The sequence below is a fragment of the Clinocottus analis genome, unplaced genomic scaffold (assembly GCF_023055335.1).
Source record: "Clinocottus analis isolate CAN_PGR_092001 unplaced genomic scaffold, fCliAna1.0.p SCAF_15, whole genome shotgun sequence".
Taxonomy (NCBI): domain Eukaryota; kingdom Metazoa; phylum Chordata; class Actinopteri; order Perciformes; family Cottidae; genus Clinocottus; species Clinocottus analis.
Window position 1 is genome coordinate 14,953,276 of NW_027175876.1, and position 17,968 is coordinate 14,971,243.

The 17,968-nt window shown below is 42.6% G+C and overlaps 1 protein-coding gene across 1 annotated transcript in view; it reads right to left on the reverse strand.

Annotated features, from left to right (window-relative positions):
• Nucleotides 1-6,104: 6,104 nt before the first annotated feature.
• Nucleotides 6,105-17,968, reverse strand: part of kcnk10a (potassium channel, subfamily K, member 10a) — a 63,708-nt gene continuing 51,844 nt past the window's right edge. Inside the window, exons 6-7 of the mRNA XM_068577419.1 lie at nt 10,348-10,490; nt 6,105-8,702 (exon numbers count right to left, since the gene is read on the reverse strand). Of these exons, the coding sequence (XP_068433520.1) occupies nt 8,028-8,702; nt 10,348-10,490 (818 nt within the window). The 3' untranslated portion in view covers nt 6,105-8,027. The remainder of the gene's footprint in view (nt 8,703-10,347; nt 10,491-17,968) is intronic.

Sequence of the window (17,968 nt, forward strand, 5' to 3'; positions counted from 1 at the left end):
ATTATTTAGATTTAGTTTTTGCTTCCAACTTTTCAATTTAACATTTAAACAACAAGGATTTTCAGCAGTTCAATTCAACACTTTTGGGCTTCAACACTTCAGCAAGTAGTTGCTCTTTTCAGCTATATTTAGCTACATTCAGCTATACTTTTCAAATATTTAAGCTTTAAGCTTCAGCTTTTAGCATTCCAACTCTTTTACAGCAGGAAATGCTATTTCTAGTTGGCTATTGATGCTATATTGTATGATACTACGATATCAATATTGAGCAACTATTTTAAGTTTAATTTGTTTTCGTATGAAATAAGATCAGTTAGAAGTTTAACCAGGCTAACTTACTGTAAGTAACTCAATGTGTGCTTTAGTTAGAAACTGTTTGGTAATCAATTTAGTTGTTTTTTGTTGCATGTTTTGATCTGCCATAATCAAAATGTATTTGATTTCACGTTTTGTTGTGAGGTGCTTTTATTTTGAAGGCGAGAATTACGGTTAAACCGGAAGTCAGAGTGCGCAACGGCTAAAAAATAAGTTTGTAACGGTAATACGGAATGTAAAAGAAACGGTTTTAGCACTCTCCTGAAGAGGAACAAGTTCTTACGTTGGTTTTTTAGTGATTCATTTTTGTTTTGTAAGGAATAAAACCATTTAAAAAATCATCAGTTAAAGTGCAAGACCATCTGTCAGAGGAGTACGCTACACTTACTATTTTTAGATATCAATTATTTTGGCAAATATTATTTAACTCAGCTCCATGATGCTTACTTCCCCTTATCATTGATTGCATTGCTATGATGAGACTCTTGTCATATTGAACTATTTGTTCTTTATTTCAGTGAGAGTACAACCCTCAGGTGAAACAGCATGCAGTATTTTCTCTCTTTCTGCATCTTAAGCAGAACCATTAATGATGGATCACACATAAACAGAGGACGTTAACATAAGTGTATGCAAAAAAGACATTGGCCGCGTTTCCCAGATTTGAAGGACTTAAGAAGGCTCGTGAGAAGGGTTCGGCTAAGAAGGAGCACTAAGATAGGGTTTTTCCAGACGCGGTCTTAACTGCCTTCTTAAGATCCCGCCAAAGAAGCTTCCTAAGAAGCTCTTGGTGGAAGCTGTCCACCGCCGTGTTGCTGAAACTAAATCAATCGATGCCAGGCAAATCGATCACCCACCACTTTATCAGCGCATAAATTACACACAACACCCTGTGGCCCCATACACAAGTGCAATTATGCTACGCGTGTGTGTGCGTGTGTGCCATCCACGACACCAATCACCCGGGGGATCCCAGACATGGCATGAAATGCATGGTGGACCTGGCGAACCACGTCCCGTGTGGTGGGCAATCTGATGTGGGTCCGGGTATGGCGCAGGAGGATCAGTGTCACGGCTGCCACACTCCGTGAGACCGATGTCTTGCTGAGGCCGATACCATCCTCCACCACTTCCAGGAAGCTCCCCACTGCGTAAAACCGCACCTCCGGGCTGAGGGCAAAATTGCAGCAGGTTGGCCTCTGAATGTGTGGTGATACTAGCGTGACAAGGCATTGGATCTCCACACGGGGAAGCTGGTACTTGGACTGGACAGCCCAGTCCGACAGCACATTGACACACATATGCATTTATGTAAACCATCTGGCTTCGCGCACAGCGACGCTGTTGGTTAGCAGAAAGAATATGCTGTATTGAAGCCATGGTGTCTCACACGCATGGAATACAGCAACGCCTGGACAAACAGGTGGAGCCTCTCTTGATGAGGTTCCAGCAAACACCTGTCAGTTTCCCTGATATCTGTGAAATTACCACAGGATTGTTATTTTCATAGCTAATTTTAACTCATATATAGACGCCGAATGTGTGTGAAAATGTAATGAGTGATAGTATTGATGATTCATTTAATTCATGTAGCTACAGGAACACATGGGCAATTCTTTATTTTTATATCGTTATTTTTCTTCTCACGCTATTATTTTTCTTGCATCAAAACCAATCTGGGAAACGCGGCCATTGTGAGCATCATAACACATCATCATGTATGCATTTGATCTCAAGGCCCTCATTCAGAATACTTTGTATACTTTTTACCAGCCAACACCATGGATGAGAGCCGTAGTCAGTACAGAAATGTCTTAGAATGCAGTACTATGGAAGACCATTACTTTTGTACGTCTAATGGAGGTTGTGTAAGTTGCCGCTCTTTACATGCATAGTGTTTTGAAAACAAACAAAAGAATGTTTTTCAGCATTTGGATGTCTCTAAGCTTATTAAGCATATCATCTGTGGTGGTTGTTGTTTGCCTGTCCCGACTCAGCTCCATAGTGCCCCCTGGAGTTTTGTTTTATTAAAGTTTGAATTTTACATGTTTAAGATGAAGGGTAAGTCCAAACATTTAAATAGGAAACATGAAAAACTGCATGACAACAAACATACAGTGAATGGTTACATTTAAATGATGTTTCCATGAAACGTAGTTTGGGAACGTGGACCACGCCCAACGCAGCCTGTTCTCCTGTGCACCCGGCTACCTTAACGCAATTAACCGATCCAATTCCTCCTTGACTCAGTCTCCACATCAGATCACGATGAAACTGCAACTAACGCTGACCCCCTCGGACGACGAGCTCTTCCCCTACCAGCCGTCCCGTCCTGAACCTCCGGAAACCTCTCTGTCATCGACGATCGTCCGCCGCCAGCATCCCCGGCCGCAATCCACAATTCATGTTCCCCGGAACTCCTGCCAGAGACCAGCAAACATCCCCGACAGTCCAGCACCGGCCGCCAGCCGGTAGATCCTTGGATCCTTAGATCCTTGCTGAGATACTCTCTCGTCGGGTCGGGATCCAGCCACCGGAGCGGCCACAGCTACTGATTTTGCTCCGCCAGACCCCACCTGGTCAGCAGCTGGACCGTGCATCAGCTTAAAAACCACCCTCACCCAAAAAATCCCTATCCGCCAGGCAGACAGGAAGGCAACACTGTATTCACTTCTGTTGGCCGCCCGGAGCAACACCTCGTCCATGCCGCCGGACCTGCAGCGCTATGCCAGCCGCCGCGCTGCTCGCCGCTCGAATGACATCAAACTAACCCCATCAAACTAAAACAGCCCCTCCTCACACGGTCTAAGGAGCTCACCACGACAGAGTTTGCCTACGCCTTCTCCCTATTTAGAGATGTCATCTGCACTGCCCACCCCGACCGGAGGCCAGAACTAGACGACTACCTCACGCTAGTCCTAAACTTAGCTCTGCGCTTCGGTGGCTCTGGCACTCTGTTCGCTGCAGAAGCCGCCAGCTGCGTGCTACAGTTTAACCTGGGCACTTACTGGGGCGCACTGGACTCTAGATCTATTGTAGAGTCTTTCGCAGCCCAGCGTTCCCTCAACAACGTTCCCTCAACTGAGAGCTCTGCGGCGCACCGTCCCACCTGGCCGCCACATGCACCCTCACCGCATCGCGACCGCCAGCTCACTCGCAACCTAATACAGGGGCCTCACACACGGCTTCCACCCAGGCTTACATGTGAAGCCCCCTTCACATGCAGAAACCTTACATCCGCCACCTCCGAGCCCACAGTCGACGTACTCCTGGTCAAAGAGGTCAAAAAGGCGTTTATGATCGGCCCGCTCATCGGCCCACCAGGAAATACTCTGGAAAAAAGACTGACATTAGACTTCTCATCCCCTGACGGCTCTTCCATACCCAGCATCAACAACTACTCCATGCAGTATGCCACCATCAGCCACCCCATTATCCCTCATCTGCCGAGCAGGCCACGCAGCATGGCTGTCCAAAGCGATATCACCAACGCCTTTAAGGTCATGCCCATACATCGAGACTTCTGGCACCTGTTCGGTGTTCTCTGGAAGGCAAAGTACTATTTTGCAGTGCTCCTGACCTTCGGAAGCAGGAGCAGCCCAAAAATCTTTGACTGGCTCGCTGAAGCTCTGTGCTGGATTTTAACCAACAACCATAAACACCCATACGACATACACATCCTGGACGACTTCCTCACAATCACACCTTCCTCCTCCCCCCCAGCACTCGGCCTCCATACCACTCTCCGCCGAGAAAACCTCAGGTCCCGCCACGTCATTAGAATTCCTTGGGATCACTCTCGATTCACTGCTGTTCCAAGCATCCCTGCCCACCAAGAAAATCAACCGCATCACCCTACTTATTTCCAACTTCCTCCTGGCCTCGTCATGCACCAAACACCAACTCCTTTCCCTGCGAGGCCACCTCAACTACGTCATATGCATCATTCCCCAGGGTCGATCCTTCCTGTCACACCTCCTCTCAGTCGCTGCCTCCGTCACAAACCTCCACGCACAAGTCACGCTCGACGATGCTTGCAGAACAGAGTTCAAACTGTGGCACCAGTTCCTCTCCTCCTGGAACGGCATCTCCTTCTACAAAGACCACATCACCAGACCGGAGGACATCCAGCTTTTCACCGACGCAGCACCCTCCACAGGTTTTGGCGGCCTGTAAGACAGCAAGTGGTTAGCAGCCCCATGGCCGCCCGAATTTGCATCCCTGAACCCCTCCTCTGCAATCTTTTAAACATATCCCATCGTAGTAGCAGCCGTCCTTTGGGGGCACAAATGGTCCAGAAAGACCTTAACCGTCTACTCAGACAACAGTGCAGGAGTAGACATCATTAACAGAGGGCGTTCGCGCTGCCTCGACATCATGCTTTATATACGCAGACTCATCCTGGTCTTGGCCCGGCACTAATTCATAATCCGGGCTACCCACATTCTGGGCCACACAAACGCCATCGCTGACACACTCTCTCGGTTTTCATTTCAGAAATTAAAGTCAATTAGCACCAGCATTGGACCCACGGCCAACCTAGGTCCCACCGTTTTCAGGCACGGTCTTCAACTGAACCCGCAACTTGCACAGTTGGCCGCTGCCTCCCGAGATGCCATCCTCAACAGCGTCGCCCCCACTACACTCTCCTCTTACCTCACCGCATCGAACAACTTCAAAGCGTTACACATCGCCTCCAGCCGGCCATTTCCGTTACTCGACGTCCTCACCCTCACACAGTTCATTACACACGGCCATTTCGTACTGAGAATCAAAGACTCCACAATACGGACCTACCTAAGTGGCATCAACTTCCTCACCAAAGTCGCCTTAGGGGCTTGTGTCCGGCCTCAGCCCTCTCCCATATAGCCATACTGCTCAAAGGCCTCAGCAAGTCCGAACTGCGACCCACTCCTAGTGGCCTACCCCTTACGGCAGATCTACTCGCCCGCTGCATCCACACCCTCCACTCGGCTTACCTCTTCCCCTTCATCGACAAAACGCTGGAGTCCATGTTCCTGCTTGCCTTCTTCGGCTTTCTTCGCTACTCAGAGTTCACCGCCTCATGCGCCGACTATCAACCATTAAGAAACGCAACCCTATCCGGCATCTCAGTCTTTCCTCCTGATACCATCATCTATCTCCTCAAGCACATGAAAAACAACCAACACGGTCCACCACAACCCATCCACCTCTTCCGGCTGGACTCGTTCCTTAGACCGTACGAGCCCATCCGCAACTATCTGAACCTCAGATCAACTAGTCAAACAACCGGACAAGACCCTCTCTTTATCACAGAGATCGGAAAGGGAGCCACCAGAGCCTGGTTTCACCTAGCAAGATCCAGATTACCCCCTGAATCATTCTCGGGCCATACCTTCCGCATCTAAGCTGCTTCCACCGCTTCGAGTCAGGGAATCCCTGACTACGTCATCAAATTGCTCGGTCGCTGGTCTTCATCAGCTTACCTTTCATACATCCGCTCCAACCTGAGCGACATAAGAACTGCTCACCGGCACCTGTCCACTTAAGCCGCCTTTTGGGCACTCTGAACAACAGAGATGCCAAGAGACGGCAACCACCCACGGTCTCTACCCACCGACGCCGCCAAAGGCCGAACGCCTCGACCGGCGGACCAAACCCACCTCTTTTCCCCCCTTCCTTACCCCGCATCCCTCATCCCTTACTCCTCTTCCCTTATCCCTTCCCCCCATCCATCACCCTTGACCCTCATCCGCATCCACCACTCCTCGACCCTCAACCCCTTCCCCTCTTCCCTCATTGTTTTTACTTTTCCAGCTCAAGAACCTATGATTCCGAATTCACCATCACCAGTTACTAGTAGCGTGGTCATTGTTAGTGAAATCAAGCTTTTTGCGTTACTTTTTCACTCAGCAGTGTTATTTATTTTTTATTGTCATTATTTTTGTGGAGTAGTTATGTTCTGATTTAAGCTATATGGAGTCATAGCACCGACTTGGAGGTCACACAACAGTTTAAATGATAGAAATAGAATATAAGTCTTTTTTCAGAGCTTGTTGGTGTTGAGTAAAATAGTAAAGACACTTCAGGGAGTTGAATTTTTATCACATCGAGCATTCTTATTAATACATTGCATTATGTTTAAACATTAAGAATATTTTGTGAATGGTCTGCATTTCTGATTTTTTAACTTTGCGTTGTCTAGTTTTAATTCAGCCCCAATCTCACAGCAGAGTGAAACTGTCCTGGCTGATAGTTTGTACAGTGAACACATCTTGAATGGGACTAACAGCCTCAGATAACAGTTTTGGCCATAATTCTTACCAGTGATGATAATTTTGTACTCACTAACGTAATTGCTGAAACATGAGACGACAACATTCTTACTAACCTAATTGCAGAAACATGAGACGACAACATTCCTACAACAAAGTAAACACAAAATGTGTCGTCCTGGCGCTTAACAAGGGCAAAGTCTTCTGCAGGTCATATTTATTACTTATATGGTCACCATCTGGACGGAATCACTTCTCTTAACTAACTTAAGTTAGGCTCCTAAGTGCTTCCAAAGTCCTTACTAAATCAAGTTTCTGAAAAGCTATCCAACATTATTTCTCACGCTGTATTTTCAACATTACCTCATTAACAAATGGTGTCCTTGCACAGAGATTATCCATGTTGAATGTGCAGTAAACCACAAAATACATTCTGGACACAAAGCAGTAAGGTATGAGCACCAAAAACAATCAGTAGGACAGAGCACAAACATCTTTTCAAAAGTACTATCCACAAGTGGGGCTGCGTTTCAACCATCACTTTGATTACCTTGTTGGTTAACACTAAAAGAGTTTTGTGACAATTCAGCTGTTCATGTGTTTGAAAATCTGAGTAATTGAGTGAGTGAAAGTTTGATCATCCATCAGCCGACTACATGAAAGTATGTTTAGGGATATATTCCAAAATTAATGTGAACACAGACAATGGACAAGCACACAGTTATTTTGAGACCACATTGTCTGTCTATATAGGTGGATGTGTTCAGACAGCATATAAAGTCACAGAAAAAATGTTGGGCTGCACTTTTAAGGCAATGCGAGCACAAAAAGTACATTGTACTTTAACAAAGACGGTGTCTTCCTTGTGTTTTTAAGATCAGCATGCAATGTGCACAGGATTCAGAATGAATCCAACACTTTGATCAACGCTTTGCTGCTGTGGTTTACATTTACACGCAAACATGAGGCAGAAGGAATTCAGGGAGCATTACTTATCCGATAAGTATTTAATCGCTCAATTTTCAATGTTTCCTTTTCTAAACCTGAGCAAAAACCATTTAGCTTCCCCATTAATCATGGAGATTAGGTATCTGGTTCTTAGCAAGTACATTAGTTGAGTAAAATATTATCATAACAGAGAAATAATGGCCAAATTGATAACAACTAAGACTAAGGTTATTATGCTTTAAATATCTATGAGCTGACAACTTTTTTTATTTTTAAAAAAAAAATATGACCATCATTAAGGCATAGCTCAACAATGACTCTGCAATGTATGAATGCAAGACCTGGTCAAGTGTGTTTATCAAATCCTCAGGGCACAATTAATACAGATACATTGCAGTATTTAGCACGAAGGGACACATGTTGTTCCTGCTAACAGAAAGAAATAAGAGAGACCTAAGGCACTAATGGTGGTATTTAAAACACACTTTTGTATAGAGCACACACTGACTATGGGTCTATTTGAATATGCAGCTCTGTTTCAAGTATTTTCTCACTCTTATTCTCCTTGGTCTGCTCAGGAATAAAACCATCATTTGGCTTGCAAGCATCCACAAACGGTGGAAAATAAGACAAGCTAGTGTTGCACTCCTTGTCTTCATTCTCATCCTTTCCTCTATCCTGCCTTTTCTCTTCATCTGCAGTTGGTGTGCTGCTGTCAAAAGTAGGCATGCTGCAGCCATAGGCCTCGCTGTGAGGCCGGCGAGCCTCGTCTGGGATATTTTTCTTCAGGTCTCGATTCCTGTTGCGTTTGGCCAGCTTGGTGACGGAGCCCAGGCGGTTGAAAATGTTGTCCTCAGACGTAGTCTTGTGGTTTGAGCTTTGATCGCACTGTTCAGACTCTCTCAAGCGAAGGTTGTTCATCTTGGAATCGATGCTCTCCTGGGATGAAGTATTGTACCTGTTGGTATCTAGGCTATTGAAGATGGCACGGCGCTCTGGTGAAAGAATGTCCAGTGACACAGCACGCTGGTCCAAGCCCAGCTGCCGTCTTTCCATGCTTCGGATGGTGGCGGCTCGCTGCAGCTTATCGTGGACCTCCACACTCATACGTCGACGCGTCTCCCGGAACTCCGCTCGCACGTTTGCTTTCCATTCTGCTGCATGAGCCTTGATCTCACCAACCTTGGCCAAAGTCAGACAGTACAAACAAGTATATAACTCAAGTGTGTTTAGATGTTGTTCAAAAGCACAATGAAAATGTCCTTTTTAAGATAAATAGTAGCACTAAGTAATCCTTGATATTAAAAACATATCTTAATATCTAAATTTGATCATTAGTGACTTAAGTTCACCTCATCCTTTTTAGGTCAGTCACACATTATATTGTTGGTCACCATCCTGACGGCAATGACGAACAGGATAGAAGAGGAACACACAACACAATAATGTTTTTTTTAGGTTCGTCTTGTCTTTTTTTTGTCTCGCTAATTGGTTCATACATTTTTGTAATGAATTAATCTCAGACTGTTTACAGTTGCTTCTGTGTGCAACAAGGGGCAGTATATGTATTGCTTCGTTTTAAGTTGTGATTCACTGCATTATACAGTATAACAATGCAAAGTTAATTAGTTTTCATGTAAAACATAAACTAATACAACTAATAAGTTTAGGTTTAAGACTCTTTATATGTTTTTTAAAATGGTGGCTGTTTGAATGATAAAGTGCCACACATAAAGCATTAGCACATACAGTAATTCATGCTGTCAGTTTTATTTTAAATTCAAGCTGGAATTTGGGGGGGGGGCGAACAGCTGTGTGGCGAGAGGGCGTGACTTAAGACCGAAATGAGTGACAGTCACACTCAATGTGTGACACTTGAGAACCTCAATACCTTAGTCTCTCCGCTCCTTCTGAGTATCTCCCGCAACTGTGTCTGTTTGGGGAAAATAGGATGTCTATGCAGCGAATAGGTTTACAGATGCGCTCCTTAGCGCCATCTATAGTCGGGGAGTTAAAAAAGGAACTAATGCGCCTCAGAATTTTTTTTTGCCATGAGATATTGGTTGTGTGGCATGTAAGCGTGTGAAAACATGAAAAAGTGTGTGTCACATGGCGAAACCGAGAGAGTTGGTAGCTTTGCTCAACGGAAAAGGATTGAGCCACGTTACCCCCAGTTACCAGCACAAAGCCTCACTAGCTAACCTAAACTGAACCGGTCACATTCTTGTAGAACAGTTTTCATTTTCGCTATAGACCATGGAAAATTAACAACTATTTCTGCGTTATACTTGTTGTGGAAATACCACAAATGTCGGAACATCAAAAGCCCTACACACACAGCTCCGACTCCTCCAGGACGAGTGTCTGACTGAAGCCGCTTCCAGCGCTACCTCAGGCGGACCGACAGCAGTTGAATTCTGCTACGTCAGGATGGCGGTGACGTTGGGCTGAGCTTCTCCACGCTGATTGGCTTTCGCTACTCAGTGGCGGCAAATTTTTCGAAAAACCGAATATTCGCAACGCTTTTTGTGTGTGGTTTTTCGCAACAATTCGCGTTTGTGCATTGACTTTACTTATCTATTTATCTACTCGCGCAAAATTTCACAACTCTTTTGGTGTGAACACACCATAAGAGGCTAAACGTTCAATCAATTCATAAACAAAAGAATCAATACATTATGTGTAATGAACATGATATTTGTTTGTATAGCCCTTGATTATAAGTGATAAATTAGAAAATTCCAGAGCTCTTTTAACAATAGTGAATAATACAAGATGAGTAACAACATCACCATATGAGCGTTGACCATTCCTAATGAGAGCATACCTCTTCTTGTGTCTTTTTGGACAGCACCCTCAGCCAGTCACCAATCATGTTCAGTACTGCAGCAAAGTAGGCCAGACCACCCAGGATCCAAAACCACACTAGTGGTCTGTACCACTTCCGATACTGAATCCTTCTGTCTCCCCCTAATTAGAAAACAACACATGAATGACTGAAGAAATTAATCACTTTTCTGCTGCCAGCATGCGTATCCACATGAGGATGGAATGAAGCGCAGAGAATAAAGAATTAGAGATTAGTTTATTATGTTTTGTAGTCAGTCAGCGATTATCTTTAAAGTGAAAGATACAGTCAACCAATATAGGCACTATTCATTCATTCATGAATACTGCTTTACTAAAGTAATAATTGGAAAGCCTTGGAAGCTTTAAGGTAACAGCATTTGCCACAAAGCTGCCAAGACTAGTATTACATTCAGCCAGGGCCTTCTTAGCCTTCTCTAGTGGCCAAAACAGAATCACAAAGTTATAGCTGTTTTATAAATTAAATAAATAAATATATTAGGGCTGGGCAGATTAACACGTTAACGCAAGATTAATCTGGAAATCTTTTAACGGCGTTAACTATTTGATCATGCGTTAACTGCATGTTTTTTTTTGTTTTTTTTTGCATCGGGAGGAGCTTATCGCTTTAAATCTCTCCAGACGGCATAGTTCAGACCTGGCGTCTCACGGCTCTTCGAGTCCTGCCCGTATGAGGTCAATCAAACATGAAAAATAAATAAATAAGATAAACGGAAATGAATGCAATTATGGCGACACTGCTTTTACTTTGAAGGCTCGCGCTTCCGTAGCCTTGCCGACTGACGTAAAAGCACATATTGTTCTGTAGCTTCTGTTCTCATCGAGCAGCACTGCTCCCGCGAGCCGCTTCACCTAAAACAAAAACGCTCATAAGCGGTCAGTCTATACCTGCAGCCTCCACATCCAGATTGAAAGTTAATTGCGCATGCACAAAGCTCCTGACCCCGCGGTCTGATCCACTATGCAGAGCACTTTAAATCAGTATCATTTCTGGATCTTTACTCTTTTCTCAAAGAGGAGAACTTTCCTCACATCACAAGATGTTCAGTGCACTTGTTCAAGCCAACACAGACTGGACCATTCTCACTGAGGAAGAAAAACTGAACTGAACTGGAAAACATGAAAAGCACTTATTGCTTTTGTATAAAGTTAATCAATTGTTGGTCCTTAACATACATCTTTAAGGTAAGCAACAGACTGAACATGGACCAAAGAAGGAGTGGTTTGTCACTCACAGGGACCCTTACTACTGAACAGTACCTGTTCAGAAAAAATAAATAAAAAATATTCATAAACTATATATGTATATATGTATGTTAACTTGCTGTTGCTCCAGAGTGCCTGTTATATTGTTCTGATAACATTACTTTAAAATAAAAGCGTGTAATGTACTAGTTTTTACTTCATTATTGAATTTGGCGCATAATGCGATTAATCGCAGAAAAATCATGCGATAAATCAGTTAATTTTTTTCAACTTTGCACAGCCCTAATATATATATATATATATGTATATATATATATATATATATATATATATATATATATATATATATATATATACACACACACACACACACATATATATTATTAATTAAAAGTTATAGCTTTTTGATAATGTAATTGTTTTTCACGATCACATTACATGCATTATAATAATTTTTCCCTACTAGCTGATTTTCTCATTGCACTGTGCAGCTGTGCCTTCATCTGTTCCTCTGGTTCTTGTATGGCTTCTTGGGACCTGTTTTACAGCATTTTTTAATCCAATCACATTTCACTTTACTTTATCGATGTAAGATTAGCCCAGTTGAAATACATAAAACAGCCTTCACGAGACCCTGGACATGTGATCATTAACATGCGCTGTTATTGGTAAGTGAAGCTAGCATCTCACCTAGAACCTAGCAACTCAGGACTTACTGATTCCCCTTTCCCACAGAGGTTCATTTGTGTCTGGTGAGTGAAATGCTGATTATGTTGCTGTTTTTTTCCGCTATTGACCATGTTTTTTTTAATTGCAATGTCTTGTCTGCACTGTGCAGGGTCAGTGTCATTTAGTGTCATTTTTTAAAAATAGATTTGGACAACATGCATTGTTGTTGACCTCGCCGGGCGCATTTCCTCCACTCTGGTGCGCAGCAACTGGCTCTAGGTCGGCTTGGAAAGGCTCGGGAAGGATTTTGTGAAATCCTTCAAGTAAGATTTTTTACCACTGAAAACAATACAAATAGACGTTTTGATATCTAAAGATAGCTTATTTAATTTGAACCATGAAGCATATGCTGTTAAACCAGCATTAGCTTCCATAATCAGAGAATTAAAATTTGAATGAGAGAGAACAAGGGTTGTGTCATCTGCAAACATTATCGGAAAAAAACTCTTTGACACATCGGACAAACCATTAATATAAAGTACTAATGTAATATTTAATAATATGTAATAATGTAAAGTAGTAATGTAATATTTCTTTTTTGCAGATCTAATAGCAAGGATATAGTTATTTCTACAGGATTTATAAGCATCGTGAGTAAGAGGAGTAGGAGTTCAATGATATTTTCTGTACAGTTTATTTTTTTTCTTCAGTAGCTTCAGCAAATGTATTGTGTTTACTAAATTGCTTGCTTTTCTTGGTGGAACTATAAATTGGAAAACAATCATTGAAACTAAGGTTAACAACTTTCATAAACTTCTGATATACCAAATCAGTGTTATTTTCCACATACAAATCTTCTCATCAAATACTGGTAAGAATATCATTAAATTTGAAATATTTGATTTGCTCATGAATCTTTTCTGCATCATTTTCTTAGTACGTTTCGCTCTCTTAAACTCAATTACAGAGTATTGAAAAATGGGAAAATGATCAAAAAAGTTGGAATACAAAACTCCAGATTTAATTCCTTCACTCAGATAATTGATAAGATGTTATCAATCAAAGTCACTGACTTTTCTGTAACTCGTGTTGCTTTATGAATAAGAGGGAAAAAGTAACTAGAATAAAGGATATTAAGAAAATTCCCAGTAGGAGTATGTTGTAGATTTTTTAGAAGGTTTATATTGAAATCGAAAATGAAAATCGAAAATGTAACAAAGTTTATCCTCATTGTCTAGAGGTCTCAGGTCAAGAGAACAGCCCAGACTGTCATTAAAAACTTTGATGACTTTCCACCAGAAAGCTCTAAAAAACAGATTACATTTCATCCCTCTCTGACTTCAAAGTGAGATCATCCCTAATTTTGAAATCATAATCACAATGAATAAACAGAGATACTCCACCTCCAAATCTATTCCCTCTTACATGGTGAACTGAGTTGTATTTTGGTATTTTAAAGAAGTCTCTTGAATCCTCAGTAAGCAATGTTTCTGACAGGGCAATAACTGAAAAATCATGCTTCAGTAAAGATAAATAATGAATTAATTTGTCATAATTTCTAGAAAGACTTCCTATATTCAGATGAAGGCCTGAAAGAGAAGCTTGACAAAGGTAAGCCGTCAGAATGTGTGCGGGAGATCATTTCCGAAGTTCTTGGGGTCGAACTGGACGGAGCGCAACTGCAATGAGTGCATCGAGCATTGGTCCCAATGCCTGAGGGAGGTTAACCACCCAGACCGATAGTTATTTGGTTTCTAAACTGCTGCTAGGAAAAAGTACAGAAACAAAAAAGATTTAATCTGGGGAGGCTGTAAACTGTCTTTCTACCCCGACATGACTAAGGAGACGGTGGAGAAGAGAAGAAAGTTTAACAAAGCGAGAAACCGGCTACACCAACTGAATGTGCGTTTCACTTTTGCATTTCCAGCTGGTCTGAGCTCAAATTTAAATTAAATTAAATATATAATAAAAAAGACTATTTAGAGTAAAAAAAAAATTCTATGACAGTGGGGAAAATCTGGGAAACTATGAGCCGGATAACTAAAACAAAAAGAGTTATGGAATACCAGCAGTCAAAAATAAAATGGGAAAACTAATGAATACAAAGAAAAATAGTAGGGTATTTGCAAGTTATGACAGTGAACTTCATGAATCGGAGGCTGGTCCAGAGGTGGGTAATTATGAGAATTACATTCTCAATTATGAGTAAGTCAACACTGCTATCTCTTTAATGAAATCTAGAAAATCACATGGGCTAGATGTTTTGCTGCCGAATATTACAAGAAATATATTGATAAATTGGCTCATATACTGACAACTCTGTATGAAGAATCATTCTCACTGGAAGAGCTGCCAGGAACATACAACAAAGCTTTGATATCCTTAATTGTTAAAAAAAGATAAAGACCCTACCAATCCGGGAGATTATAGACTTGTGAGCGTGATTGATGTGGACTGCAAAATCCTAACAAATGTTTTGGCAATGAGGCTAAAAGCTATTTTACCACGCTTATTACATTAAGATCAAGAAGGATTCATAAAAGGTAGGTCATCCGCAGACAACTTGAGACGTCTGCTACATCTTATACAGCTTGATCAGGGTGAAACCACTCCAATAGCTGCCTTTTGCTAGGACGCTCAAAAGGCATTTGATAGGATAAAGTGGATCTTCTTGCAATGTACCCTTAAACGCAGGGCTCTCAAGTGTCAGGCATTGAGCGTGACTGTCACTTATTTCAGTCTTAATTAACACCCTCCCGCCACAGATCGTATTTCTCACGCTGAAAAAAAACTGTGTTTTGAAAAATGTGCCACAGCGTGGCACATGGAGGAATCAAGCATGTCTTCCCCGAATCCTCTGGAGTTCTGCCATAACATAAAACAAAAATTATTTGTAAACCGCACATAATGGGCGCGTTTCCCGGAGGTGCAGCTCCTGGCCGTGCTGCGTTTTTACGCAGTGGGCAGCTTCCTGGAGCTTCCTGGTGGGGGACGGCACCGGCCTCAGCAAGGCCTCCTGCGCCATGCCCGGACACACAAGAGAATGCCCACGACACGGGACGAGGTCCGCCAGGTCCACCGTGGATTTCATACCATGGTTGGAATCCCCCAGGTGATTGGTGTCGTGGATGGCACACGCACCAAGCGCGCATAGTGTAATTGCCATGTATGTGTAAACCACAGGCTGTGGTTTACACACAGGTTGTGTGTGATTATGGGCGGGTGATCGATTTGCCTGGCATCGATTGATTTAGTTTCAGCAACACAGCGGTGGACATCTCCCACTAAGAGCTTCTTAGGAAGCTTCTTTGGCGGGATCTTATGAAGGCAGTTAAGAATGCGTCTTGGAAACGCTCCTATCTTAGCGCTCCTTCTTAGCCGAACCCTTCTTTCAAGCCTAAAGAACGATCGAATCTGGGAAACGCGGCCAATATGAACAAGAAAAAACGCATTTCCAATGAGCAGGCTGGATGAACTACCAATGGCTACGTTTCCCAGATTTGTTAAAAAACTCTTAAGCGCTAATAGCTTAATAGGAGCGCTCTTAAGAGCGCTGTGAAAGAAGGATGTGTTTCCTAGAGTCGCTCTTAGTTTAAGACACTCTTTCACTAAGAAGGAAACGTAAGATCAGCCTGACACACTCTTAACAGTCTTCTTAGCGACCAAACGCTCACTGCAGCTGCATCAGGGAAAGTTATATCTGACACTCAAAGGAATACTAAAACCATGCATAATGATGATTGTACGCCCACAGCTGCAGAACACTGACGCAAGGAATACTAAGGAATACTAAAACCATGCGTAATGATGAATGTGCGGCGACAACTACAGAACACTGATGCAAGAAAAATAATAGCATAAGAAAAATAACGATATAAAAATAAAGAATTGCCCATGTGTTCCTGTAGCTACATAAATAAAAACAATAATCATTACTATTACTGATACCGTTTTCACACACATTCGGCATGTGTATATGAGTTTAGATTAGCTATAAAAACATCAACAACCCTGTGGTATTTCACAGATATCAGGAAAACTGACAGGTGTTATTGAACTCGGCTGGAACCTCATCCAGTGCGTTTACATGCTGGTATTAATTCGAATCTTGCTTTAGTCGGACTATGCTCTCTTTCAGGGCAACTGCTGTTATCCGAATGTACATGGCAGTGAATAAATCGAATCATTGGTCGAATGCATGTCATATCCGATACGATAGGTGGCGCTGTTTTCATTACATGTAGTGGCGATACAGCCATCTCCGCTTGACCTCTTCACTCTTCATAATGGAGAGAACCCCGCTAGCTTCGGTGGTTGTCGGGGAGCTAGCGCAGAGCAAACGGGGAACTAGCAGCAGCGCTAGCTGGCTACATCAGGGAGCTAGCAGAGACACCCACTGAAGGTACTATCGGCTCGTAACCCGACTTTTACGTTTGTTTGTTTCTGCCGGCCGTGACAACTTATCGTCTCTTTCGACTTCCGGGTCACGAGTTGGGAGGGAGGGAGGGAGGAGAGCGGCGGGATCTTGAGCATGTGCACAAACGCATTGTCCAGTTCCGATCCGATTCCGTGTTTACATGCAGCGTTATTCGAATTATCAATCGAATCGAATCGAGTTATCCAGGGGTGTTAGTCGGATCGTAGTCGGACCGCAGTTATTCGAATAAAGGTGTTTACATGAACGGGATAATTCGATTTTAGTCGGACTAAGCCAGTAATTCGAATCCATGTAACCGCACTGATCTGTTCGTCTATATCAGAGGTTGGTGTTGGGTTTTGTAGAATGGTAATAGTCTGGGGTGTAAATATTGGACTCGCACATGTAATAATAAAGAGTTGTTTAATGCATACATTAAAATATATGAGGGTTATGATAATTCATAGGGGATATTATTATGGACAATATGTAACTGTATGCATAAGCAGGTCACTGTATGTTTTGTATTACTGTGTTGTGGAGTGAATGGATTTTGAATAGTCTGCATGCGTTAGAATTGTGTTAGTGTAGTTTTAAGAGATAGAACTGGTCAGGGTGCGCAGAGGACTCTTGGCTGAGGACAGATGAAGAAACCGCCCCTGAGACAGCGTAAGCTAACAGTAAGCGAGGGAATAGTCCTAGGTGTGAAATTATGGAAACTAACCAATGGTGGCCATAAGCCAAGCGAATGAGGGGTATTAAAACCTGGTGCAGAGCTTTTCTCGGCCTCTTTCCTTCGATGACGTCGAGAGACAGCTAACTGCGTGCAGCCTGTGGTTCCGGCTGAGATCTAAAGGGCATTGAGTCAAGTATTGTATCTGTCGAATTAATCATCTCTTTTTATTAAATCTTTTTATTATAACTTTTTGATTCTAGTACTTCTCTCTCCACGACCGCCGAGGATTTTGGACATTTATTCTTCGTCGGCAACCCAAAATGTTGAAAAAGCCATATTGAACCAAAAAAAACAAAAAACAAATCTGCCTGGAGCCTAAAAAAATAAAAGCCCTATAATGGAGGCAACACATGCTGTAAGCGTCTATATGAGCCTACTATCAAAATGACTAAGTAGGCTACAAAAACATAATGAGCATTCATAATTAGTTGGAATGCTGCAATCTACGCTTTTACATTTTTCATATTTTTATTATTCTATTTCTTCCATCCGTATTTTGGATCTGCAAGCATTGCTGCAAGCATTCCAACTATTGTTCTTCAAATCTTTATT